The 25670-nt window shown below is 41.2% G+C and overlaps 3 protein-coding genes and 1 long non-coding RNA gene across 10 annotated transcripts in view; 1 reads left to right on the forward strand and 3 right to left on the reverse strand.

The window, feature by feature from the left end:
* Nucleotides 1–7424, reverse strand: part of chd3 (chromodomain helicase DNA binding protein 3) — a 48898-nt gene extending 41474 nt beyond the window's left edge. The window contains exons 1-7 of one of the 6 annotated variants that reach the window (XM_031289815.2): nt 6717–7420; nt 4137–4264; nt 2428–2616; nt 2225–2352; nt 753–1000; nt 245–378; nt 21–156 (exon numbers count right to left, since the gene is read on the reverse strand). In XM_031289815.2, coding sequence (XP_031145675.1) covers nt 21–156; nt 245–378; nt 753–1000; nt 2225–2352; nt 2428–2616; nt 4137–4264; nt 6717–6876 — 1123 coding nt within the window. In that variant the 5' untranslated portion in view covers nt 6877–7420. Of the gene's footprint in view, nt 1–20; nt 157–244; nt 379–752; nt 1001–2224; nt 2353–2427; nt 2617–4136; nt 4265–6716 lie in introns of all 6 variants that reach the window. The other 5 variants (XM_031289816.2, XM_031289814.2, XM_031289818.2 and 2 more) reach the window with 5 other exon arrangements.
* On the forward strand, nt 6413–15543 carry naa38 (N-alpha-acetyltransferase 38, NatC auxiliary subunit). 2 transcript variants are annotated; one of them, XM_031289827.2, is made up of 3 exons: nt 6413–6654; nt 14691–14865; nt 15285–15543. In XM_031289827.2, exons 1-3 carry the CDS (start codon nt 6508–6510, stop codon nt 15407–15409), a joined length of 447 nt encoding a protein of 148 aa, XP_031145687.1. In that variant the 5' UTR covers nt 6413–6507; the 3' UTR covers nt 15410–15543. The 2 variants fall into 2 exon arrangements, with proteins under 2 accessions (XP_031145687.1, XP_031145688.1); XM_031289828.2 differs by lacking the exon at nt 6413–6654 and adding an exon at nt 14060–14174.
* Nucleotides 9361–11949, reverse strand: LOC116043265. The gene is made up of 3 exons (XR_004103433.2): nt 11777–11949; nt 10738–10872; nt 9361–10343 (listed from the first exon to the last, which is right to left on the reverse strand). It is a non-coding gene; the product is annotated as an uncharacterized LOC116043265 (long non-coding RNA).
* A 755-nt stretch (nt 15544–16298) lies between the features above and the next one.
* dnajc3b (DnaJ (Hsp40) homolog, subfamily C, member 3b) lies at nt 16299–25448 on the reverse strand. Its single transcript, XM_031289820.2, has 12 exons — nt 24959–25448; nt 23511–23621; nt 23195–23319; nt 22967–23041; nt 22719–22862; nt 22049–22230; nt 21780–21899; nt 21554–21659; nt 21175–21295; nt 18733–18871; nt 18452–18600; nt 16299–17995 (listed from the first exon to the last, which is right to left on the reverse strand). Exons 1-12 carry the CDS (start codon nt 25041–25043, stop codon nt 17850–17852), a joined length of 1503 nt encoding a protein of 500 aa, XP_031145680.1. The 5' UTR covers nt 25044–25448; the 3' UTR covers nt 16299–17849.
* Between the last annotated feature and the right edge of the window lie 222 nt (nt 25449–25670).

Genomic DNA, 25670 nt, shown 5'->3' on the forward strand with positions numbered 1-25670 from the left:
CGGGCAGTTTGTGCTTATACTTGTAATTTTCTTCTTCTTCTTGGCAGGCCGTCCTCGCTTGTTCTTCTTGACGCGACCAGAGCTGTCGGAGCGAACCGAGGAGCTGTGAACGCTGGAGTCCTCCTGCTCTGACTCATCCTCATCCATGTCCTCGCTCTGACAGAAAAATTACAGTCAAGGAAAGAAAGAGGGGTAAACAGGAAAAAGAAGAAGCAGAGGGGGCATGCAGAAGCTTTGTACTCACTGAGCAACTCTTCTTCCTCTTGGCACCTATAGGTGATAGCTTAATACGAATGGGTGCCATCTTTTTAGCCTTTGCGGCAGCCTTTTTCTTGTCCGGGACTCGAGGACTTTTACTGCGCTTTTTAAAGCCAGGGCCTGGACAGAAAAGATCATAATGCAACATTTGACAGAAAGAATGACAAAGTAGTGAGGAACAAAGGAGTAGGAGTAAATAAGGTTTATTGTCTTAGATTAGCATGTAAACCACAACATAAGCAAACGTCAGCTGTTCACAGGACATCAGCATGTGTAAAAGATTATTAATTGTTGTTGTTTTGTGTGTTGTTGTTGTTTTTGTTGTATTTTCCCCAATCCCAATGATTTAACACACTAACTGCATCATATCAATGAAAAGTTTGTCCATCTGCTTTATTTTAATATGTCTGCTGGATTACAAACTGTCCAAACTGACACAGAAGCTTAAGGGGCACAGGGAAAGGAAGCTTTCAGGTCTAAAACTGACCACTGACCTTTGCCTTCTTTCGTCTTTGCCTTTCTGATTGGTGGCGGCAGTGGCGGCGGCGGCGGTGGCTCAGGTGAGGCATTCGCTGTGGAGACCTGCTCGGCAACAGCGATCGCAGCAGCTGCTGCGGCTGCCGCGACAGCAGCAGCGTTGCCCTTGAAGGGGTTGTTAGAGCTGAACTCTCTCCACTTGGCCCCCAGGATGGTCATCATCTTTGACATGGGGATCTTAGGATTCTTCTTGGCTATCATCGGCCTGTGGGCGAGAGGTTGGGATCATTGAAATGCTTTGGAAAGAGAAGCCATATGGGCAGAAATCTGTATAAACATTTACCTTTTTCTAAGAGCTGTGGCATAACTCTTTTTCAATATACATTATTGACTAATAATGCTTTATTTTTTGTTGACTGTCAATAATATGTATATGAATTAGACAGGAAATGTTTGTATATAAAAATCTATATAGAAAGAATTACAGGAACCATTTGGCTGAGAGGAGTTTTCCACTATAGCTCAGTCTGCCAGTGGAGTTGAGACAGCCAAATAACTTCCCAAAATGTCAAGCAGTGGACATTATGGATTACTTCATGTTATCAGAGCGAAAGCAGGTATGAGTCAGCTGCAGAGGCCGAGGCTCCACTGACACACTGAAAGCACAACTAGCAGGGATAATAAAGACACAGCTGCCAGGGGAAGACAGAGGCAAGTTGTTTTCAACCCACGCCACCTGTATCTGTCTTAATATGCTGCTAGTAGTTTCACCATGGACAGCTTCTGTTCAACAGTGCTGCCAATGTAGAGGGAGGTCGGTCTGTGTGACAACGACAGGCTTGAAACTTTATACAAAGTATAAAGTAGCTAGTTTTTTTATGTACTACGACAGTACCTGTGCATATACAGCAGACATACATGATTTCAATAGGCAGACCTGAGAAGTAGAAACATAAACAAGATCCCACTCCAAACTGGGCTTGTTTTGTGAGTTGTCACTGACCTTAACCTTGCACTCAACGCATAGAAGTACATGTAGGACACGGCAGGAGAGCACCAATTTCTCTGTCATTATGAATAGTGCCGATGTTATAGTTCTGCAGGACTATAGAGATCACAGACTCAACATCCAAACAGCAGCAAAATGCTCCTTTAATTCTTGAAATCTATCCTTCAAGCCACACTCAGCAACTCACCGAAGACCATATACAATGGGACATTTAAACACCACATCTTGCTACCTTAAAACTGGTACTTAAACACAAGCAAGCTCTTTTGAAAACAAAAGACGCTATTGCTGAGGACTGTGTGCATGTGAGCTTGAATATAACATGGCTATAACTGCATCACCATGCCAACAGTACTTGTTGACATTGAAAAACACTGTATATGTACTGTATATGTGATGTTTGCTTGTCTTGATTTAACCAAGAGCGACAGCCAGCAGTCCACGTCAACACCACATGAAAACAAAAGAGGAATACTGTACCTCATGAACTGGCTGAAGGCTTTGTAGTTGGTGAGTTCCCTGTAGTCCTCCTCTGTGAAGGTATGATCAACATCCTCCAGACCCCACTCCTTCGCCAGCTGGGCCGAGGTCTTCTGCTCTATTGGCTGCTGAGAGGAAACCACCAATGAGAAGACAGAAAGATAATGGACTTGTCAAAGATGACTTTTAGGATTATGTTTTACCTTTGTTGATTCCTCCTGACTGCTGTCTCGGTCCCCATCGACTTTTTTCTTCTTCTTGGTTTTCTTCTCCTTCCTTTCTTTATGTTTCTTCTTTTTCTTTTTCTCTCCAGAGCCATAGTCGCTGGCTACGCTGTCCGAGTTCTCGCCGTAGTCTCTTTCTCTGTCTGAGTCTCTCTCCACATCGCTGTCCTGAAGAGGAGACGACAGAAGAACATATTAAAGGGATACTTCACCGATTTAGCATTAAGCTTTGTATCAGTAGAAACCTGGTAGTATTTTTGAATGACCGTGCTTCCCTCCCTCATGTCCCCCTGAGACGAGAGATCTCTGTATTGTGGGTCTGGAAAAAAGCCTCTTATGACGCAAAAATCGTCATTTTGCGTCATAAGAGGCTTTTTTGCCCAGAGGCTATGGACTACAGTCCAACTTCCGCATGCCGGCATTCTCCGAAATTTCACGAAACAAAACGAGTGTCAGCCATCTTGAATCCTCGCGTAGCTTAGTGGCTTCTCAGCATCAAAACTTTAGATAGATAGATATATTCATCCCGAAGGAAATTTTAGAACAACAATTATGTGCATTCAAACTACCGCACACGTGTACCAACGGGATACATTGGTACAGATCGGACAATATGCAGGACACTTTGTTAAAGACGGAATACTCGACACAGCTTCGCCCGCCGGCTATGGAGACAAGCAGTGTTGCTCGATGCCTCTGGCCGTTAAAGGGACATCATCAGCGGGGAACGTTGAACGAGTTTGCGGGTGGAAAACTAACGTTAGCCGGCCACCTGTTCCATCAATCCTGCTTGCAAGTGTCCGCTCATTAGACAACAAACTGGACTACATCCAACTTCAACGAAACTCCCAACGCGAGTTAAGAGACTGCTGTGTTTTTGTTGTTGTGGAAACAATTGCTGTAACGGACTATCCAGCTACTAAAGCGCTTTGAGCTGCACTCTGTGTATGAAAGGCGCTATACAAATAAAGCTTATTATTATTATTATATTACCAGGCTGGCTGCTCTGTCGCTGGGTAAGGCTAGCTAGTGGAGGTGAGCTGTGTTAACACAGACTGCCTGGTGCAGAAGTGGGGGTGCTTGTATCCAACTAACTGCTAACTGCTGGTGGAGTTTGTGACTGTTAAATGCCGACCATTCTACATTACACGCAAATTTGTATATTCGGTGATACAGCCCACCAAGCACTAATGCCAGTAGCTAGCTATGTGTTAGCTGAACTTTACGGAGCATATCATGTGTGTGCACTAGCTAAATGTAGACTGTTTCGTATGTCGTTTTCATATATTTTAATTGTGTAACCAATTGAGCCACGGTGAAATGTTGTTTCGTGTATATGGTTGAAATGACAATAAAACACACTAAAGTTGAGTTGACTGTCTCACTGTCTGTCTGTAACAGTAGGCGTGGGTTGGGAGTAGACGCTAAAGCAGCGAAGCAAGTGCATTCTGGGATTTGGTGTCTTTCATCCACATGAGCCAAAAACACATTTTCTGGCTTTTCTCAGCCTAGAAGCCACCAATTTCTTTATTTTTTTTTTTTTTACATTTCTACTACATAAGTGACCCAATTTAAAGATATATTCATCTTTCCAACGGTGAAATATCCCTTTAAAAAATAATTAAAAAGGTGTAATGCAGTCAGCAAAGTAAAAAAAAAGCCAAAGCATGACAGCTTAACAAACTTACAATCTTCTTGCGTTTTTTTGCTTTGACAGGTTTCCCCTCTTTGTCTTTCTTCTTTATGTCCTTCTTTTTCTTCGGCCGCCCTTTCTTCCTGCACGGGACCTCTCTGTCTGATATATCTGCCTCCTCGTCTAGAGGAGAGACAGGGTTAAAGAATGCGTGAAAGAGAGACAGCTAGTAGAATCAGATAAGCAATAATCTTCTCAAACGCTTCCCAACACTCAACTAATCCCTGCTGAACATAATTACACACAACAAAAGCTGCATGAAAGCCACGGTGGCTTCAGCGACCTCTGACCCTGTCTGAATTGTGACACATGCTAAATTAGTCTTAGCAGTTTGTCAGAGGACTGTAAGTAGGTTTGACAGCTGGTGTTGGTAAATCCATAGCATGGGGATAATTGGTTTATTGGCAAGGCAAAAGTGTGACCAGCACCTTTAAAAACAAAGCTGAAAAAAGCATCCGTAAATCCTGATTTGTAAAAACAGAATAAAAAAAATCTAATGTTATTATATTTTTTTAAACTTTTGATTTAGGGGAATACAAATTAGTAGAAATACAAAGTTTAAACCCTCCTACTGTCTTATGTAATAGAAGACTCTCAGCCACAGTGCATCTCAAAATACATATCTCTGCTTTCACTTTAAATGATGTGGAACTATCAGGTCAGCTACTCCCCATGGTGCCTGTGCAATATCACAACCACAGGGGAAGCAATTTAACCTGCAACCCGACCTGGCTTGGAGTAGAAAAAGAGAAATAGCACCAGCCTCAGCTTCAAAAGACAGAATGCAGCAATGCATTAAAGCGTAACAAAAATATGGGCTGCGGTCGTGCAACCAGCCTCTTTAATAGGCTACATTTTGTCGGACTGTATTGTCTGTCTGACTTTGTTGGTGAGCGCTCCCACCAGCAGCAGCCCCCCACCACCACCTCGTCCTCACTCCCACCCCGTCCAACAACCAACCCCGCTTCCCGCGTATCCGGGCAGCGTTCACCGCCGCTGTCGCGCCGGGGGCGGCAGTAGCACGCACGCAGGGCTCGGTGATTCAGAGGCCGCCAGTGGGACGGAGCGGTGAACTGGAACGACTTCTTTGCCGCTCTGCAATTCCCACACAGGGACCCCAACCACCGCTGTGACCGCTGCTAGAGGTCGTGAGGGGGTTAAGGTCCTCGACGGGAAGCCCGACACTATAATGCATCTGTCTGGCGGGTTCCGGAGTCAAGCTAATTAAGACTAAAGACAAAGCAATGGATGATTCCTGTAATATTCAGATAGGAAATTACACTTGCGTCCCGTTTATCCTGAGTAAACTTATGTCTCTTTTTGACATCTGCACTTTTAGGTTTCTCTGTTACATCTGCATTGCATCCAGCCTAAAATATTACTAGTTATTAAGGTAAACGAATAACACAGAACCTTAAGGCTGCTGAACTGCTATTTTTGACTTCTACTGTTGCAGTGTTGTTAACAACCACTACTTTACTACCACCCTTTACCTTCACTGCAACCCCGTGCAGCTTCACTGTCACAGAAACTTCAAGAATGTCATATAGGCCTATGCATCATCCTTTTTTTTAACAATATTGCTGCTGAGAGGAGCAAAAAAAACAACCACACTGTTCTATTGGATATAATTACATTTAATAAACATGTTATTCAGCTAATTAGTGGGCATGTATGCTAAGCTACCAGAGGCAGCTAAACAATCGCACCTCTCTGTAAATGAGCAGCATGCAGCAGCAGTGTCTTATTTTGACCTGTCATAGCGACGATGGGGTAGTGGGGGCAAGTTTCTGTCTGGTACCACGGTTTTACACAATCACCCAGCTTTCATGTCTGCACAGCAAAACGCATCCTCTCTCTTCTCGAGATGAGTATCAATATAGCCTCCGGCCAGGGGAGTCCATGTTTTTGCCAGCCTTTCTTGCCGTGAGCTTTTTAACCCTTCAGGGCGACCTTATTACCCTGCTCATTAACATGTCATGTCTAGGAGCTGTCAAACGGGATTTCAGGGACAAACAGCAGCAACTTTCGATGGTGGAGAAGTGAGCTTGCGACAAAAACCAGCTGTGGCAAGTTTAGTCTAAACTTTGTCGGGATATGCTGGAGGTGACGAGGAAGTGGACTGGGAGAAAAGTAGCATAGGCTATAGCAACACCACAGGAACACATCTTTTGTATAGTTGCAAACTGGAGAGGAGTTGTGTCTCTGTTTTCAAAGCGCGCTCTCGTCTTTTTTTTCCAGCCTCTTGTAGCTGCAAATATGGCACCTACAGTAACATATAGGTGCAATAAATTGTGAATATATAGCGCTTTAAGGTGGTGAAACATGTGCCTCGTTTAGCAAAAAAAAAATTTGGACTAGTAAGTATGTTTCTATTTTGTAGGCGCGCACCCGAGTCCTCGCTTGTCTCTCCTGTACCGTACCCTACTGGACCTGGAGAATCACAGATATGGGGCACAAACTGCGGGTTCCGGCTACTTCCAACATGCCCTTTCTCCAACATTATACTGCCAGTAAGTGTGTTTTTATTTCGTGTGCGCGCTCCCGACTTCTCCGCCAGTTTTCTTTACTGTACCTGGCGCGGCTGGTGTTGCAGTTTCCCGAGGCGCCGCCGGCGAGTTTATGTCGCTTGCGTTCTCGTCTAGGTCTCGGTCGTCGTCTTCATCAAAATCTCCTCCCTCGGAATTAACCACCATGCCCTCGTCTTCCTCACAGGATCGGAGAGGAGAGGACATTATATTCCTGTCATTGGATCCGTCCTTGTATTCAAAAAAGCATATTCTTGCGCCGAATGTGTGATATTTATTTAATATTCAAATCGGCACAGAAAAAAGTGGGGGGCGTTTTGAAATATTTTACACTAGGCAGAGCAACAAAGATGGCCGCCCTCTTATATTTATTTTTTAACAACCCCCCCCCAATAAGAAAAAATCCCCTTACATAAAAAATGGCTGACTATATTATTTCAGAACGCACCCCCCTCCTCCTTTCTCTATCTCTCTCCGTCTCTCTTTCTCCCTCTGCGCGCCCCCTCCCTCCTTAAAAACGTACACATTGTTACAAGAGAAAGGGGTGTGTGACTGCATGTAAGTTACATTGTTACTTGTTTATTTCTTTTCTGTCTGCCCCCCCCCCCCACCCCTTTTCTCCCTCGCTCCAAGTCCGGATCAGTCACGAATCCGACAGACTTGCCTGGTGTCACTTGCAAGATCAAAAGCAACAACTCTCTCTTTCTGCATTGCAGAGCCCGACACAAATCTATCAAATATGGCCACCTTATATTCTCCAGAGCCCCCACCGTTGTATAAAAAATATTTTGGAGCAGCAGCAGGGTTGTGTGTGTGTGTGTGTGTGTGTGTGTGTGTGTGTGTGTGTGTGTGTGTGTGTGTGTGTGTGTGTGTGTGTGTGTGTGAGTGCTGGGGAGGGATTGAGAGAGGGGGGTTGGGAAAATCTGCCGCAGCCATGCCCAGACTTACATCAGATTGTATTGCTTAAAAATTAACTACTTGTGGTGGGGATGGAAACAATTCACAATATGCAAACTACATTCGTCCCTTCATTAACCGCCATATTAAACAGGTCAAAGCACATACTCCATCTCTAGTACAGAGGTTTAAAAGAAACGCAAGAGATTTTGTGAACTCTTACTGTAAAATCTCATAAACAGCAGGCTGTGTAGACTGGATGGCAGTAAGGCCATGGGAATCCCTCATCCCCAGCCAGCCCTAAGTGGCTGCTCAGGGCACTTTTGTTTTGACAAAAGAGAATTTGATGTGCCTTTCACATTCAAACCTCACAACCAAATTTGCGGTCAGACAGGAGAAACTGTGGCAGATAAAATATGAAAAATGTTCTGAATTGGATTGAAACATCCTGATGAGCTTCTTACGAAAAGACTTTAAGTAGATGTAAATATATATGTTTAACTTTTCATTTGGCCTTAATTTCATCGCATTCAACTAATGCAATAAAATGCATTTATTCTCTTAAAGAAAAATGCAATGATCATATTTCGCATAATGACAATGGATTTTCTCAATGCCGAAGAGGTCCATTTATTAGCAGTAAGAGGCCATTGAATCACATAAATATCTCAGCATCTTTGGTCACAGGTTCATTCATGAACTTGACTAAATAAATCCTAACAAAACATCCACTTATGAGGTGTTTCTGGAGCTTTAGATTGCATCTAGCAACATTTAAAGCACAACAGAAGACTGAAATGTGCTTAAAACCGGAGGAAAAAAGCTTAAGTGGACCTTGTGTTAAGATCTCTTTATTATTATTTTATTGTGGAATATAGGCCCCTTTTCACTGAAGACAATTTGACTTGTCACAGTAGGGTGTAAATAATAAAATGAATTAATTATGGGCAAATTTCATTAAGCTGCTTTAGTTTCAGGGTCATGGTGTTGTGCATGCTGGCTCACTGTCCACGCTTACTGGGACACTCGTTAATGATATTAGTAACACCTGTGCTTTTCTTCCTACAGTATATGTCAACATGTAAAAACAGCAGGAAGAAAACATTTAATTCTCAAAATGTCGGATTTAAAAATTCACAAATTTAAAACATCTACAGTCAGTGAGAGGATTATCTACTGTCAAAAGGGCTGTTGAATAGGCCTACTACAGATTTACTCATATTTCATATATAATATTTCTCATTCCCGAAGACGAGTACGATATTTTAAAGTTTTAAATCCACTGATTCTAAAATCCAAGGATGGTTTACTTTAATATGTACGCACAATGCATGTGTAAGCCCTAAACTACTTTTTATGACATAATGATGTTGTGCCAGTCACTGCAACAATCAGCTAATTTGACACAGTTGGTCATGGAGCAGAACTTAACGAGCCTCATTTTAAAATTTAACTACAACAAGTTCTGTGTCTTCCCATTTAAAATATTTATGCAACTCAAATGCTATTGCAAGCTGGCACTACACTACTTTGGTATTCAATAAAACCGCATCATACCCTTAAACAAAATAATTCAACCCACAAAATAACCCGTAAATTAACTAAACTGCTTTCCCAACAAATTTGTAGCTATATAACAAATATGCAAATTTGTATTTATGTCATGAGTGAGAGTGCCATCACTTTTCATTGGATATGGTGAACCATCCCGAGATCACTTTTTGGATTTTAAAGGTCTTTCTGCATTTTCCAACAAGAAACATGGAATAGAGGAACCACAACATTGTGTGAAGCATTTTTTTTTTTTTTTTTGTAATCCTGTCCGCAATCTGTCTGTGTATGTTACTCTTTGAGCTGAAGATTTTTACACCAATAACTGGATATTATGTAAACAAGTATTTCAATTACGCCCCGTTTGCTGTACACGCTCCTCTCTCTGCTGCAACAGGTGTTGTACCGCTCCAGCTCAGCTTCCCCGCGCCCACAAACGACAAGAGAGGAATTTGTAAGTGTCTGATCCAATGGCTACAACTGCCAAGAGAGACACGGTGCAATGACACGGAGGGAGGAAATGTGTGTATCTGTGCAGGGAGAGTGTGTCACTGGAGCCCCCCCACGAAGCCTCTGGCCACTGAGGTGGCTGCTGTTACCAGATTAGGTGGCTGAGACGTGTGAGTTTCTATGTGCATTTGTGTGTGCACAACATATACCCTCACCCACAGCATGCATGTGTGTATAAGGTATTTGTAGCCATGACTGTGCATGTGTCTCACTATGCGTCTGGAGAAAAAAAAAAGGGTGAAACTAGCCAGGACTCTCTCTCATATGCCGCAGGCCCTGACACACTGCACTACTATGCTGTGGCTACCCCCCCCTGTGTCCGTTTGGCAGAGAGACGTGTCGAGGATGAGAGGGAAAAGCGCCTCCCCTGGGTGCTGCGCTGTAGCTAACCCAGATTTTATGCAGTGTGACACACAGAGGAAGACACCGGCTCCTGTGCTCCATTTAGAGCTGAGCTGTCTGAACTGAGACGACCCGGAGAGCAGATAAGGCTTAAATTACTTCATGCAGCGGGGGTGATAGAGCAAAAGTTAACTTTACATATCCCAACAAATGGTTTTAAGTGAAAGTTTGACATATTATCTTTCTATTTAGTCTTGCATGAGCCAGTTAATAGGTTCCAATTATGGCTTATTCTGCCCTTTGAGGCTTTCATCAGTGTGTAATTTGTTTTAGAATCTTTTATTCTGGTTCTAGGAAGGTCTCGTCCCCCATCTCTGCAAAAAAAAAAAAAAAACAAGCCCTCAAATCTACAGTGACGTGCAATGATGTGGCCATGTCACACAGAGACAGTGGACACCTATCAGAGCCATGAGGGCACTCAGCTTTAGTTAGTTTTCAGTGCATCTGTCATCTGTTAGGTCATCTGTTCACACGTGGGCATCTCTAAATTTAGATGTAAATTCCTGTAGATTACTGAACACATTTTTACCTTAAATCCCTTTGGTTGAACGTCATGGGGTTACGAGCCAAAAAGGGTTTTAAACTACTGCCTAAAAAAGGCAACTTTGTATGCTTAGTTTGAGTCAATCAAACGAAAAAGCATGATACTCACCTGCAGCTGGAACATTGTGATGTCAAGGTGTTGATTTGTATCTCAAGAAGACCCACCTCATACTATTCATCCCTCCTCCACCGGTTCTCCAATGCCATTGGCCCAGTCAGTGTGAGGGAGGGAAGCATGTCTTCTCTCCTGAATGTGTAGCACTTCACACAGTAAGTCAGTGGATCAATGTGGGTCGGAGCCTGAGAAAACAAGATGTCAAAAATACATGGGTGAATCAGGAGTACAGCTAAGAAATATTCATTGATTGATTAAAATTATACATTAAGATCTGTGTCTACCACTGTTTGAGAGTTTTCCACTCTGGGATCACTTATCATGCCTTGTCTTGTCTTGTCTTATCATATCTTATCTTATCTTTTCTTCTCTTGCCCAGGAATGATACATGTTCTGAGTAATTGCTCAACACTTTAGTTTCTGCATAACAAAATAGCTGTATTTAATTTATTTGTATTTACTTTTATAGACACAGATTTAAAATCACCATGTTTTAGTCACACAACTAAAATAAAAGGCTCCACATTTATGGAGGACCTCCAAGATCTTGGAAATTGAAATTTAGCATTTCTTTCATTTACAGGTATAACAGGTACAAGAGTCAGGGAAGTCAGTGACCGAATACGTTATTAACTTTTCTGGGCCCTCACTGTGTCAAAGTTAGACTATGTAACTTTTCAAAGAAGAAGACAATCTCTGTCTTACAAATGACAAGTTGAATTGATAAGCAATAAATGCACCTTTGCTTAGTTCAATACACTGAAGATTTTGGGTGCTATAGCCTCACTAGGTCTGACCAGTGGCTTTGTTAGCTAACGTTGATATTGTGTTCATTAGAAACCTGTAACGTTAACGTTACCGACAACCTTTCTTCACAAAGTATGCTAATGTCTTTAAAGAAGCTGACTCGGAAAATTATTGGGAGATAGGCAAATTCAATTTGCAATGACTCTAGGGTAAACAGTCTTGCTTTAAAATATCATACTCTCTTTAACTTTCAAAAGGTCCAGTAAAAATGCCGCCAAATTGGTCAGATGAATGCGTAAGATCAGGTATGAAAATGTATCAGCTTTAGCATTAAATTCTTACATTCAATAGTGTTCCTTTCCGTTGTTTGTTGCCTCTTTGAACTGTAATATGCTACATATTTAATGGTTTACTTAATTTTACATTTTAATGCTAACACTAGTGTTAGGCTATATTAGGCTCCATCAGTAACTTATGTTGATGGTGCCTTTCCCTTGAAAAAAAAAAAACACACCGGATATCTATGAAGGTAAATATGGTGCAAAAAGGGAGAGCTTGTAGAATACAATGTGAGAACTTGCAGAACAAAAAATCTGAACTTGTATGTTAAAATTTGCACTTGTAAAAATTTTATTTGCACTTGTAAAAATAAAATTTGCACTTGTAAAAAATATTCACACACCTGTGATCTGAATTTGAAGTCATACAAAGAAAAAAAACATGAGAGCTTGTAAAAAAAATCTGAACTTGTAAGTTGAAATTTGCACTTGTAGAAAATGTTCACACACCTGTATTCTGAATGTGAAGTTACAGAAAAAATATTCACAAATGTGTAGATTGATATTTACATGAACACAATGACAGCTGCAAACTTATAATGCAACATTTACTCGTATACTTTTTTTTTACTGGTTCATTTTCCATCACAACCACAACTCAGTGATTACAACCTCTCGAATCTGTCACTGCAACTTCACATATGTGCTCTCTCGCATCACAAAGTGGCCAATCTGCGCACCTCGACTTTCACAACACTCTTGACGATACATTTGGTGCAAAACTAATTTGTACCTGTGGACTTAGGCTGTGGAGCTCTGAGCTAACAGAACGGGAAAAGCCTTATATACAGTCTATGGGAAAAGCAGGGTTTCTATCGCCAGATGAGGGACAACTCTGTGCGGCTTATTTATGTAGCATGGAAACTTGGTGGAATAGCATGCTAGCGTTAGCTAACTAGCAGCCAGCCCGCTTCTGAATACCTTTTGTCTAAACATTTTTAACAGTCAAACTAAAACACTGGCGGTGAGCTCCACGGCCTGCAGCCGCAGACGGACCGTCATCAGTGGGTAACAGGTGCCAAGTTTCGCATCCCTGCCGAGAATTGCATCCACTAGGGAAAATAATGATTTTATAAGGCAATGTACTGTTTAAAAACTAGGCAATATAGTAAATCTCTCTGTCATGTTCATCAATAATGATTAGGATTTTAGAAGGTTTAGAGAGACATCAATGTTTTATCAGACTCTGTAGTAGCATTTCCTTGCTACTTAGATGCAATTTTCGGCAGCAATGAATTCTGCAGAAATTATTGTTTCTGCCCAAGCGGGTGCAATTCTTAGCAGGGATGCACAACATCAGCAAAGCAAGCTCTGGTCATGGCCGGGGGATGGGCCGCTGCTACCGAATGTGGGGCTCTCCGTGTCCCGCTGGAGCTCCGACTGCAGGTCGAGGTCGGCAGCGAAGCTTTCTGGCAAAAGCAGTGTTGCTACGCTGGTCGATCCCCACTGATGACGGTCCGTCTGCGGCTGCAGGCCGTGGAGCTCACCGCCAGTGTTTTAGTTTGACTGTTAAAAAGTGTTTAGATAATTAAAAGGTATTTATTTAGAAGCGGGCTGGCTGCTAGTTAGCAAGCTAACGCTAGCATTCTATTCCACCAAGTTTCCATGCTACATAAATAAGCCGGACAGAGTTGTCCCTCATCTGGCGATAGAAACCCTGCTTTTCCCATAGACTGTATATAAGAAGGCTTTTCCCGTTCTGTTAGCTCAGAGCTCCACAGCCTAAGTCCACAGGTACAAATTAGTTTTGCACCAAATGTATCGTCAAGAGTGTTGTGAAAGTCGAGGTGCGCAGATTGGCCACTTTGTGATGCGAGAGAGCACATATGTGAAGTTGCAGTGACAGATTCGAGAGGTTGTAATCACTGAGTTGTGGTTGTGATGGTAAATGAACCAGAGTAAAAAAAAAAGTATACGAGTAAATGTTGCATTATAAGTTTGCAGCTGTCATTGTGTTCATGTAAATATCAATATACACATTTGTGAATATTTTTTCTGTAACTTCACATTCAGAATACAGGTGTGTGAACATTTTCTACAAGTGCAAATTTCAACTTACAAGTTCAGATTTTTTTTACAAGCTCTCATGTTTTTTTTTCTTTGTATGACTTCAAATTCAGATCACATGTGTGTGAATATTTTTTACAAGTGCAAATTTTATTTTTACAAGTGCAAATTAAATTTTTACAAGTGCAAATTTTAACATACAAGTTCAGATTTTTTGTTCTGCAAGTTCTCACATTGTATTCTACAAGCTCTCCCTTTTTGCACCATATTTACCTTCATAGATATCACGTTTCCGGTTTAGCTGGTCCGTCAGACAAATTACTCCGTAAGCAAATGTAGGACAAGAAAAGGGGGTAATGGCAACAATGATTGAGGAAAATGGTCCTTCGACTCATGTATGTGTTTCTCCGTTTATTTTTTGTATTTTACATGAATGTTTACGCTGTTTAACGTGTCATAACGAAAAGAAAAAGGTTTACTTGAAATATATTCAATTATTATTAAGGCTTCAGTTGTAGCTAACGTTATCCGGTGGCTAATGAAGTAACGTTAGCTAACATTAATACAACTGTCACCTGTTAAAACTATGTTACGTTAGCCTGTATTTACCAGATAATATGTGGATACACAATGCTAGTTAACTTTAGCATCTAAATATCTATCCATATTAGCAAAATCAGCATACAGCTTCCTAAATGCAATGTAACGTTATCAATAAAAACTGCAACAAGCAACACATGTATTCGTATTACAACATGAAAGAATAATCACATACATTTTTGTTTATCAGCTAATCGATGACTTGACTGATTGTTCCACTATTAAATTCAGTGTTTGATAAGTCTGTTACCTTTCTGTTCACTTATTATTATTATTATTATTATTATAATCCATCCATGGCTCACACCCAGGAGCAGTGTGAAGTGTCCTCGGCGTCCCAGGCCCGGCAGAAACTAGAGGGGCTCCTGAACAAGAACATGAGGATCCGCATGACAGACGGACGGACTCTGGTGGGGCTTTTTCTCTGCACAGACCGAGACTGCAACGTTATCCTCGGATCAGCTCAGGAGTTCCTCAAATCCACAGGTAGGTGAAGACTGAAGATGGCCAAGCAGGATAGACAATAACAAGCCTATTCCATCATGCAAAAAACACTGACACCAGTGTGTCATTATCAACCTGACAGTCTGAAATCATTATTACATGCCTGTTGGAAGAGAAAAGCAGTTACATATGAACATACTATAAGGATTTTTTTCTGATATCTTACCAGCTGTTTCACCATTGTAGGAAACATTTCATGTGTTTACACGCTTTACAGTATATACATTATAAATTCCAGTGGGGATATTTACTAAAGTGAAATTGCATTTCTACACATTTCATGTCTCACAAGATTAAACCCTAAAATCATGGAACATTTGTGTTAAGCAATACATAGTATTTGAGTAATACTCTCTTTGGACGATGTTTGTGATCGTCTTTTGTATCCCTTTTGTCTTCAGACATGTTCTCCCAGGGCGAACCCAGAGTCCTTGGCCTGGCCATGATCCCCGGTCACCACGTGGTGTCCATTGAAGTGGAGGCAGACAGTCTGGAAGACGCACAAGGATTTGGAGCTAACCACTGATGAAGCCCCTGCCTGTCTGGACGACACTCAGTGTATCTGTCTCTCAGTGAGCAAGCTGTATGGCTGAGCTCAAACGAGAGTGGACATCTTCGTTGGAGGATTGTTTTCAGTCACTTTACCTCAACAGATGCAGATACACAACTCCTGTGTCAATATTCTGGATTTAGCCATTCCCTCTATGCTTGAAGATGTGTCCATTTGCAGCAGTAGCTGTACAATACAGCATGTGTGTAAATTGCCTGAGTGTGCAGTGTGTGTATGAGAAGGTGTGGGCAGACAGCAGTTACCTGGATGTGTGTGAAAAAGGTCTTTCATGTCTTTGTTTCATGTTTTACATTGCTGTATTTGAGACTGTGTTTAATTGTCATTGACAAAAATTGATAGAAAGTTGATGTACTGGGTGCTACATGCTTTTTAAGGGGAACTCCACCGATTTTACACATTAAAGTCTGTTTTACAGGTCATGGGAAGTACTACAGCATATGTAGAAAAGGACTTGTGTCTCCAGAAGGAGTCACAGCGATGTTTCACTATGGGCTGAAGGAAATAAAATAAATCTGAGGGTCTGGAGTTAAAAAGAAATAAAGTTACCAACATTGTGGGAAATGTAGGCACCAGATTTAAACAAGAAAAATGAAATAAAAAAGACATCTCTGCATTGTTTTGGATTTTTTTTTTTTTTTTTTAAACCGTAGTACTCTTAGTACTCTTTATGGTTAGTGAAAGGAGGAAAGTTAGGGAAATTGTCTTTAAATTGTAGGACTCTGGGTCAAGTATCTCAGGATGAACATCTATCATGAACAAACCAGTAAAAAGCTTGTGGCTGCAGGTAGAGCTGTTCTGTAGCTGTCTCATGCATGCAATGCATCATGAAATTAGGACCAAATTCGATTGTTTCCATATTTTAATACACTTCAGCATGTCACCTGATTCAATTTGGCAACAGTAAAATTGATGCCACTAACCGCAGAAAACCCTAAAAAGAAAACCCCAAAACAAAACTGTCCCAGTCAGTTAATTTAAATAAAAATAGCTGATCATATTTAGTTGACACAGTCGAGCAGTGGACAGGATTTAAAGCTGTTACAGTCACTATCTTTAAGCTATTATGGACAAAATAACTGTCAAAAAGAATGTCATCTTAGTTCATGGTTAAACGGTTGTGTGTCTTTCCTGGCTGTAAAACTGGAGCCTCGTTTACAAAGTTGCACTTTGATTTCATCTGCAACTTAAAGGTTAAGTTTTCAAATTGTGCCTCAGTGCATCATGTTAGACAAATCAACCAAATACACTGTGTATGAATTACACATACAATACAATACGTCGCAGACCTGTAACTAATGTACTGATCCAGCTCACTGTAACTTTTAAAATGGACACTTATCTGTTAGACCTTTTTATAAATGAGGCTCTCAGATAACCATTAAAGACGCACTAGGTTTGTAAAGAGACTTTGAACGGTTTTTTGAAAGCCTGCAGTAACATTTTAGGAGTGGAGAAGATGTGGAGTGGTTTTTAAAATAAAGGGTAAAAGTGTAAGGTTTCAAAAATGTGCTTTGAAATGAGTGAAAAGGGAAAGACCAAAATACTCTGGACTCAGTCATCATTTGCCACGTTTTTTGTAACCAAGATACATCCATAATGTGTGGAGCTGGATATGTAGCCTGTTGAAGATACACTATTTCCAGTCCAATACAGAATTCACACATTATTTCAATTAGACAGCTGGTGAAAACAAACAGTAATTTAAAATAAAATCAAAAATAATCACAGAGCGGCATTGATTTAAGATCCATAGGATTTCAAAACTTTAACACCCTCAAGTTTCCTTTAATAGTGCTGAAGTCTCACCTACTTACCATTAATGTAGAAGCTCAACAAAATGCCTCTTGATGTTGTGATGGATACAAATCTTGGTTCTCTAGTAGAGAAAAGGTTTGACATGGTCAAAAATATAGACTGAGCTCAGTAAACGTGGAATTCCTTTAAAGAATACTGCGAAGAGAAATCAACACACTGACAGTCCTATGTAATGTCCAAGCAGCTACTGCATTAAAAAAGAGTCCCTTGATAAAAAGGTTCAAAGAATGGCACAAAGAAATAGGAGAAATAAGAGCGGACACCCACAGTGACTGCTTTCAACCACCACCTTTCCATTTCTAAGGATCTCAAGTGTTGACAAGACTTCATTTTCTTCAACCACAGCAAAAAGTTAATTCAACAGCAGTTAGATCCTCAGATTCAGTGGTCAGAAGTCCAGGTCTTTTTTCACCGTACAGCTCAATCCTCCGCTGCATTCAAAATCAAAAGATTCAAGTAACTGACAAAACTGTGTCCAAGCTGAAGCACAAGTTCTGAGGAAGACTTCTCCGTAAATACGCCGTTGTTCTTCCCAAATGTCCCCCACCCCCTCCCCTTTGTGTTCGTCAAGTCCTCCTCTCTAATTGTGGTGGAACTTGAAGTGGAAGCTGCCGCCAGACTCAAATGGGTTGAAGTGATAAGGCCAGCCCTGTCCACCTCCACCTCCACCTTGCTGGTTTTCCGGGTCGAGGGGATCCTCACCGGCGTCAAACTTCTGCCTCATTTCTGCAAAGACAATGGGATGGACAGAGGGACACATTTAAGATTTAACATGATGCATATATTGGATTCTGTCAAACAAACCTGATAGCAGTTCACTAGTACAATGCCACTTTGTACCAAAACAACCTCCTTCAGTATTCTTAAAATGATACGGATTGTCTGAACAGACGATACTCCCATGTGTTTTTGCTAATTGTTAAACTGTGGAAGAACATTTTCACATTCCTTTCCCAACTTTTTACTGTATATACTTTCTTACAGCCAATCAGATTTATCACGAGGAGCCACAGGTTTAATTCTAGCACTGGCAACAGTGTCTATTAACATCAGTATTTGGCTCTCAAGTGCTGAGATTTCTGGTGTTAGAACTCACTTTTGTAGCCGGTTTGGGTCTTGGAACCAACTAAGTGTCTGCTAAATGCTTAAAATGACAATGTTAAAGCCATCTCAACTCCTGACCTGGGTCAGTGAGAACCTCTTTAGCAGACGCGATGTCGATAAACTTCTTTTCCGCTTCTTTCTTCTCAGCCTCGGACTGGAAGTTGTCGGGGTGCCACTGCTGCGCCAGCTTCCTGTACGCCTTGATGATCTCCTGCTTGTTTGCATTTCTGAGAAAAACAAGTTTGGGAGAGTTATTTGGAGCCATCTGTTTGATAAAGTCATCTATAATGGATGGATTTAGCGTACAATGTCAGTCCAAAGGAAGTAAACACTGTAATAAAACTGGCTGGACTGGTTACCTGCTGACACCGAGGATCTTGTAGTAGTCCCTCTTACGAGAGATTTTGAGCAGTTTCTGTGCTCGTTCCAGCCCTTCTTTGAGGTCGATGCGTTCGCCTTCGCTGTCAAACTCTCTCGCCTCTAGGTAGTCCTCCACGGCTGACACGAAACGGATATTAAAAGACATTAAAAAAATGTTTTGTGTGGCCGGGTTGGCTCAGTTGGTAGAGCAGGCGCACATATATAGAGGTTTACTCCTTGACGCAGCGGCCGCGGGTTCGACTCTGACCTGCGGCCCTTTACTGCATGTCATTCCCCCTCTCTCTCCCCTTTCATGCCTTCATCTGTCCTATGGAAATAAAGGTCAAAAATGCCTGAAAATAATCTTTAAAAAAGAAAAAATGTTTTGTCTACCACACTTGTGCTGTGGACAATACTAAATTTGGTTTTGAAATACAGTACCTTTTTTTCAGTCCAGATTTGACAATAACTAACTTAACTTAACTACTTACATAATTGTGAAGATGGGAGTAGCAAAACACTAATCCTACATTCAACTACCATCTATTAGGACTGATCATGTTTTACGTGATTTTATTTTAAAAGGTTGAATAACCATAAAAGACAACAATCTATTAATTAATCTTCTGAATCTGTGTTTCTAACAGTATTTATGATATCTTGAACCATGGAGAACCTGCTAAAATGGAAACAATATATCTATTTTTTTGTACAAACCCCACTTCCAAAGAAGTTGGGACGTTGTGTAAAATGTAAATAAATACAGAATACAATGATGCAAATCCTTTCCAAACTATATTCAATTGAATACACTACAAAGACAAGATATTTAATGTTCAAACTGATAAACTTTGTTTTTTTGCAAATATTCACTCATATTGAATTTGATGCCTGCAACACGTTAAAAAAAAGCTGGGACAGGGACAAAGACAGGAGGAATGCTCAAAAAACACCTGTTTGGACCATTCCAGAGGTGACCAGGTTAATTGGTCATGATTGGGTATAAAAGGAGCATCCCCGAAAGGCTCAGTCGTTGACAAGCAAGGATGGGGCGAGGTTCCCCTCTTTGTGAACAACTGTGTGAGCAAATAGTCCAACAGTTTAAGAAAAATGTTTCTCAACGTACAATTGCAAGGAATTTAGGGATTTCATCATCTACAGTCCATAATATCAAAAGATTCAGAGAATCTGGAGAAATCTCTGCACGTAGGCAACAAGGCCAGAAAACCAACATTGAATGCCCGTGACCTTTGATCCCTCAGGTGGCACTGCATTAAAAACCGACATCATTATGTAAAGGATATTACACGTGGGCTCAGGAACACTTCGGAAAACCATTGTCAGTTAACACAGTTCATCTCTACATCTACAAGTGCAAGTTAAAACTCTATCATGCAAAGCGAAAGCAATATATCAACAACACCTTTTTGATTGATTGACCTAGAAACATCACCGGCTTCTCTGGGCCCGAGCTCATCTGAGATGGACTGACGCAAAGTGGGAAAGTGTGCTGTGGTCTGAAGAGTCCACATTTTAAATTGTTTTTGGAAATCATGGACGTCATGTCCTTCGGGCCAAAGAGGAAAAGGACCATCCAGATTGTTATCAGCACAAAGTTCAAAAGCCAGCTTCTGTCATGGTATGGGGGTGTGTTAATGCCCATGGCATGGGTAACTTGCACATCTGTGAAGGCACCATTAATGCTGAAAGGTACATACTGGTTTTGGAGCAACATATGCTGCCATCCAAGCAGGTCTCAGCAAGACAATGCCAAGCCACATTCTGCACGTGTTACAACAGCGTGGCTTCGTAGTAAAAGAGTGCGGGTACTAGACTGGCCTGCCTGCAGTCCAGACCTGTCTCCCATTGAAAATGTGTGGCGCATTATGAAGAGCAAAATACGACAACGGAGACCCCGGACTGTTGAGTAACTGAAGTCGTACATCAAGCAAGAATAGGAAAGAATTCACGCTACAAAGCTTCAACAATTAGTGTCCTCAGTTCTCAAACGCTTAATGAGTGTTGTTAAAGGGAAAGGTGATGTAACACAGTGGTAAACATGCCCATCCCAGCTTTTTTGGAACGTGTTGCAGGCATCAAATTCAAAATGAGTGAATATTTGCAAAAAAACAAAGTTTATCAGTTTGAACATTAAATATCTTGTCTTCGTAGTGTATTCAATTGAATATAGGTTAAAAAGGATTTGCAAATCATTGTTATTTTGTTTTTATTTACGTTTTACACAACGTCCCAACTTCATTGGAATTGGGGTTTGTTCATGAGTGCAAATGCAAGATCTTCCTTTTACAAGTTTCCAAGTAGTATATAGTTCTAAAATCAAAGACTGCTTGCTTCCTATTAAACCAAGGTTTTTACAAACTGGGCTTATGATTATAACATGGTCAACATGTCACTGAGAAGGGTGTAGGGAGACCCAATACCTTTTTCGTACTCCTGGTTGAGGATGTAAGCCTCAGCTCGGTCTCGGAGGACGTTGGCGTTGCGGGGGTCTCTTTGGTGTGCCTCTGAACACACGTCTATAGCCTCCTGAGCCAAGTTGATCTAGAATGAGCAAGATGGAGGGATAATGAGTCAGCATTGAGCATTGGGAGTGGAAAGTGTGAAGCCAGCTGATATCAAAAAGGAAAAATGACCTCACATGATCTTTAAAAAGGTAAAAGTGTCACGTATTCTGTACCATTTGTCACAGAGAAAAAGGTTAACAGTCTATAGAGCCATTACACCAACTGACTATCACTTGGCTAGAGATCCAACTCCAGAGCTTTAAATGTACAGACAAGTGTTGTCTCTCTCTCTCACCTTGACAAGACAGAAGCAGATCCTCTCTTTGGCGAGGTTGGTGTAGTATGGGACATTAGGCTCCGTCTTCATCACTGATTCATACTTATCAATGGCTTCCTGATACCTAAGTGTATGTAAAAAGAAATGATTGTAAGGTTAATTATTAAAAATAAATACATGTTAGATGTCCTAAGAGGATCATGATTTAGGAGGGAAAGTGCACCAGTCCCACAGAAGTACTGACCTGTCCTGCTGAATGAGCTCTTCTGCCGCATCCAGCTGCTTGCTGAGCTTTTTCACCTGCTTGTAGTGGCTGAAACACTCTTTGTCATCCTGGTCCAGCTTCAGACACTCTCGGATGTGACTGCACAGAAACAGATGAGCGAGACACACATTTTGACTTCTTCAAAACAACATGGTAAAACAGATGCTCCCGAGATGAAAATCTGCTTAATTTGCATGACTCTGCCGACTGAATCAACGTTGTTTGTTTATTCCAGCAACAAAGCTCACTTGAGTGACTCGTGGTGATCTCCGAGGCTGTAGTGCAGCATGCTGAGCTTCAGGAAGGCAGCGCGGTTGTCGTTGCGTAGCCTTGTGGTCGGCGTCAGATCCTGGATGGCTTTCTGTGGATCCCCCATTCGGATGTAACATTCTGCACGAAGCTCCCGCGACTCAGGATCCCACGGAGAGATCTGAAGAGAGATGGCAGCTTTTATTAAGAGTTAACAGACACACGTGCAAACTAATTCAGCTGAACAGCAAAGGGCAATCACGATCACACATTAACCATCATCATATTATTAGAGATCAATTATTTGTATCCACACTGGAGTACCAGATGTGACAGCTGAAAGATTTTCACACTTTACAGGAAGAGAAAAGATTGAGATTTTGATCAAATTTATTTGATCACAATCCCTTTTTGTATATATATTTTATGTTTGACAGATAGTTCATATAATGTTAAATCATCTAACAGTACAACTAGGAAGGTGTTTGGGGTTTTAAGCCCTCAACGTCGCCTTCCAGACAGCGCGGCAATGGTTATGTTTAGGGTTAGGGTTAGCTGCCTTGAAGGCGACGTTGGAGGCTTAAAAACACCATTGAGCAACTAGGAACATAAGACAACAGACAAAATGCATGCAACAGACTTTTTCTATATTTCAGAGCTGACACACACCTCAATGATTCTCTCATGCAGGCTGATGGTAGCACTATAGTCCCCTTGGTGGTACGCAGCATGGGCCTCCTCCTGCAGCTCCTCCAGCTCGTTTGCTCTCATCAGCTGGTCCTGGGCTTCTTCGTGGTCTGGGGAGCGTTGCAACTAAAAAATAAAATGGATTAAAAGATGCATTACTCTGACAAAATTGCTGTTTTAAGTAAAACACCAAAAAAAGATAGAACCAGTGATGTAGGGCTTAAACTTACCACTGCTTCAAAGTCCTCCCTGGCCTCCTGTGTGTTGCCCTGCTTTAACAGGATGTTCCCTCTCTGCAACCGCGCCTGACAATGCAGGATCATAAAGAGACGGCATGACAAGAAAAGGAGAAGTAGGAAAGCAAAAGAGAGACCCAAGAGAGAGAAAGGAATATGATAAGAACATGAACACAAAACCCTATTTTCTGGTTGTGATCGGGTGAACTTGGGTGAACTTACAGCCAGGAAGTCAGGCTTGAGCTGGATGGATTTGGTTAGGTCTGGCAGGGCAGATTTGGATTTTCCCATAGCCAGGAACACTGCAGCTCGCTTATAGTAGGTCAGGTAATTCTTAGAGTCGCCCTCTGTAAAATGTCCAGAACACTCAATTTTGATTCTGTCAAAAGTAGCAAACGTCATTCTTTCTGTACAAAAACAAACCTTTCTTGTCTGTACTGAAGTATCGAAAGAGGATAGGCATTACTGGAGCAGAGACACAGACTGAAAATGTCAGCCAGTATAAAATGTGTGTCTGTGTGTGTGTGTGTAACCTTACCCACTGCAGAGTGGTAGTGGGACAAGGCTTCGGCCAGCTGACCAGCAGCCAAAAGTTTGCGGCCCATCTCCAAGTGGTGCTCGATCTCGACATGAGTTGCCCCTAAGACACCTGAAACACAAGTCGGAGCCTCGCTAGAAATATATACATGAAAAAGAGACGCCGACAACATTATAACAGCAGCTTCATTTTGTCTGTCAGGTTTTGTTTTAAGGTTTACACTCATTTTCAAATTACATTCAGACATCATAAGAATTACAAAATTGTGTTAAACAATACTACATCTTTACATCTTTCACAAGTAACTCAAAAATCCAATCCATACGATTACACTAGGATTACATTCACCTGATTACATTATGCTTTATGATTTATATTCATTCTAACAGCTAATGTGTCAGTGTCTTACATAAATCAAAATGGTTAAGCAAATCAGAAGTGTAGTTACTTCTTGTTAGGTTTCAGGTTATCTAGACAACTATTTAAAGCCTACTTTGATTTGAGTATAAAACCTGACACACATGTACCTCGATTTGTCAGGTAGTTAATTTGTCAAAAACAATTCAGATTCTGCTTAAAAAAAAACTTGTCTAATATGCCTGTAATTGTAGCAGTGGTGGAAGAAGTACTCACTTATTTTAGTAAAAGTAGCAATAGCTAGGCTACCTTACGACAGTGTAAAAGTCCTGCATTTAAACGGTTACTTAAGTAAAAGTAGTATCATCAAAATGTACTTAAAGTACCAACTCATAATTCAGAATGGCCTATTTCAGAATTATACATTAAATATAGGGGTGAAAAAAACAAAAAAACATTGTATGCATCAAGATCTTTTTTTTTGGCGACGATTTTAGAATTGATTCTTTTATTTTTACCAATGATTCACCTAAATAGTTTGTGTTTATACGGTACCGCTGACTGCATCATTTTTAGCAGTTAAACAGAGCGAAAGCAGAAAATACATGTTATGTAACGTTACTTCTTTACAAATTAAATAAATGTCAGACTGACTGACACGTGTTGTGCATTCTTTTTAGAAAAAAACATAGTTTTTAGAAATGTCTCATGCTATATTGTCTCTAAAAGGGTATTATTACATTTTTGTTTTTGTTAAAGAAGGAAAAGAAAATCGCAATACTTCTAGAATCGTAATAAATAAAAATCACAATACAAATCGAATCGGCACCCATGTATCGTGAAAGAATTGAATCGGGGCAAAAGCATATCATCCCAGTCCTAATGAAATATCTTGCTGGATAAGAATTAGTGATGCATTAATGTGTTCATCCCTTTATTGTTGCAGCTTGTAAAGATGGGGCTGGTTTATATACTGCTAGATTGGGGTGATGTGATGTCGTCTGTTAAAACCAGTTAGTAACGTTCAGCTAACGTTTCGTCACAGTTGGAAACTTTAACGGCAGCAAAGAAGAGTGTAAAGCGAGCCTTACCGTCCAGCTGGATGTCCAGGATGACACACAGCAGTGACAGGGAACACAGGACCTCGCTGAGTCCTCTCCGCCGACACGACTCCATCACTAAAATTATTCACACTTCCACACCGGAACCAGCAAACTATGGAAAGCTCTGCTTTCACGTCGAGTGAAAATACCGGTTTGTTTCATTGAAACGGTGTTATTCCTTATCAAACCTTCATCGTTTCCCCTCTGTCAGACCGCAGGAACAGCTACGACGGTGTATTTAGGTATTTACGGTCCCGGTGTGACAGTATTCCGTGTAGAAATGAGGTACGTAGCTAAAAGGTTCCCCCTGAAATGTTAAAGATTTAAGACATTCTCTCCCCCCCCACACACATTGACAGGGACTCAGTTAGTTTAAGTTGAATTCAAAACACCTTGATGTAACATGATGATAGTGAACAGCTGACAGCCTGTACAGTTTGTACACGAAACCTTTCTGTCCCCTCCCTTTTCGCCCTACATTTCCGTGGTTGGTCCACACGGACCCATACGCCGCACATCCGTGTTCGTCTGGAAACGTGGGCTGCTCTCATTGGAGAGACTATTTTAACACGGATGGCACTCCCATTTCCATGCATGGGCCATGCAGGCAGGAGGCATGTGTTAGTTACTGTAACCAAGGCAGGTATCGGTTTATTGTAAATGACTGGGGATCAAGGAGAAAGAGAAACTTACTCAATGT

Source organism: Sander lucioperca, chromosome 17 (genome assembly GCF_008315115.2).
Source record: "Sander lucioperca isolate FBNREF2018 chromosome 17, SLUC_FBN_1.2, whole genome shotgun sequence".
Classification (NCBI taxonomy): Eukaryota; Metazoa; Chordata; class Actinopteri; order Perciformes; family Percidae; genus Sander; species Sander lucioperca.

Coding starts and splice junctions, on each gene's coding strand:
- naa38 (XM_031289827.2), top strand. CDS start 6,508: ATGTTTCTATTTTGTAGGCGCGCACCCGAGTCCTCGCTTGTCTCTCCT. Junction 6,655..14,690: donor TCTCCAACATTATACTGCCA/GTAAGTGTGTTT, acceptor GCTCACACCCAG/GAGCAGTGTGAAGTGTCCTC. Junction 14,866..15,284: donor GGAGTTCCTCAAATCCACAG/GTAGGTGAAGAC, acceptor TTTTGTCTTCAG/ACATGTTCTCCCAGGGCGAA.
- dnajc3b (XM_031289820.2), bottom strand. CDS start 25,043: ATGGAGTCGTGTCGGCGGAGAGGACTCAGCGAGGTCCTGTGTTCCCTG. Junction 22,231..22,718: donor TGCATGAGAGAATCATTGAG/GTGTGTGTCAGC, acceptor ATCTCTCTTCAG/ATCTCTCCGTGGGATCCTGA. Junction 21,660..21,779: donor GAGCTCATTCAGCAGGACAG/GTCAGTACTTCT, acceptor ACATACACTTAG/GTATCAGGAAGCCATTGATA.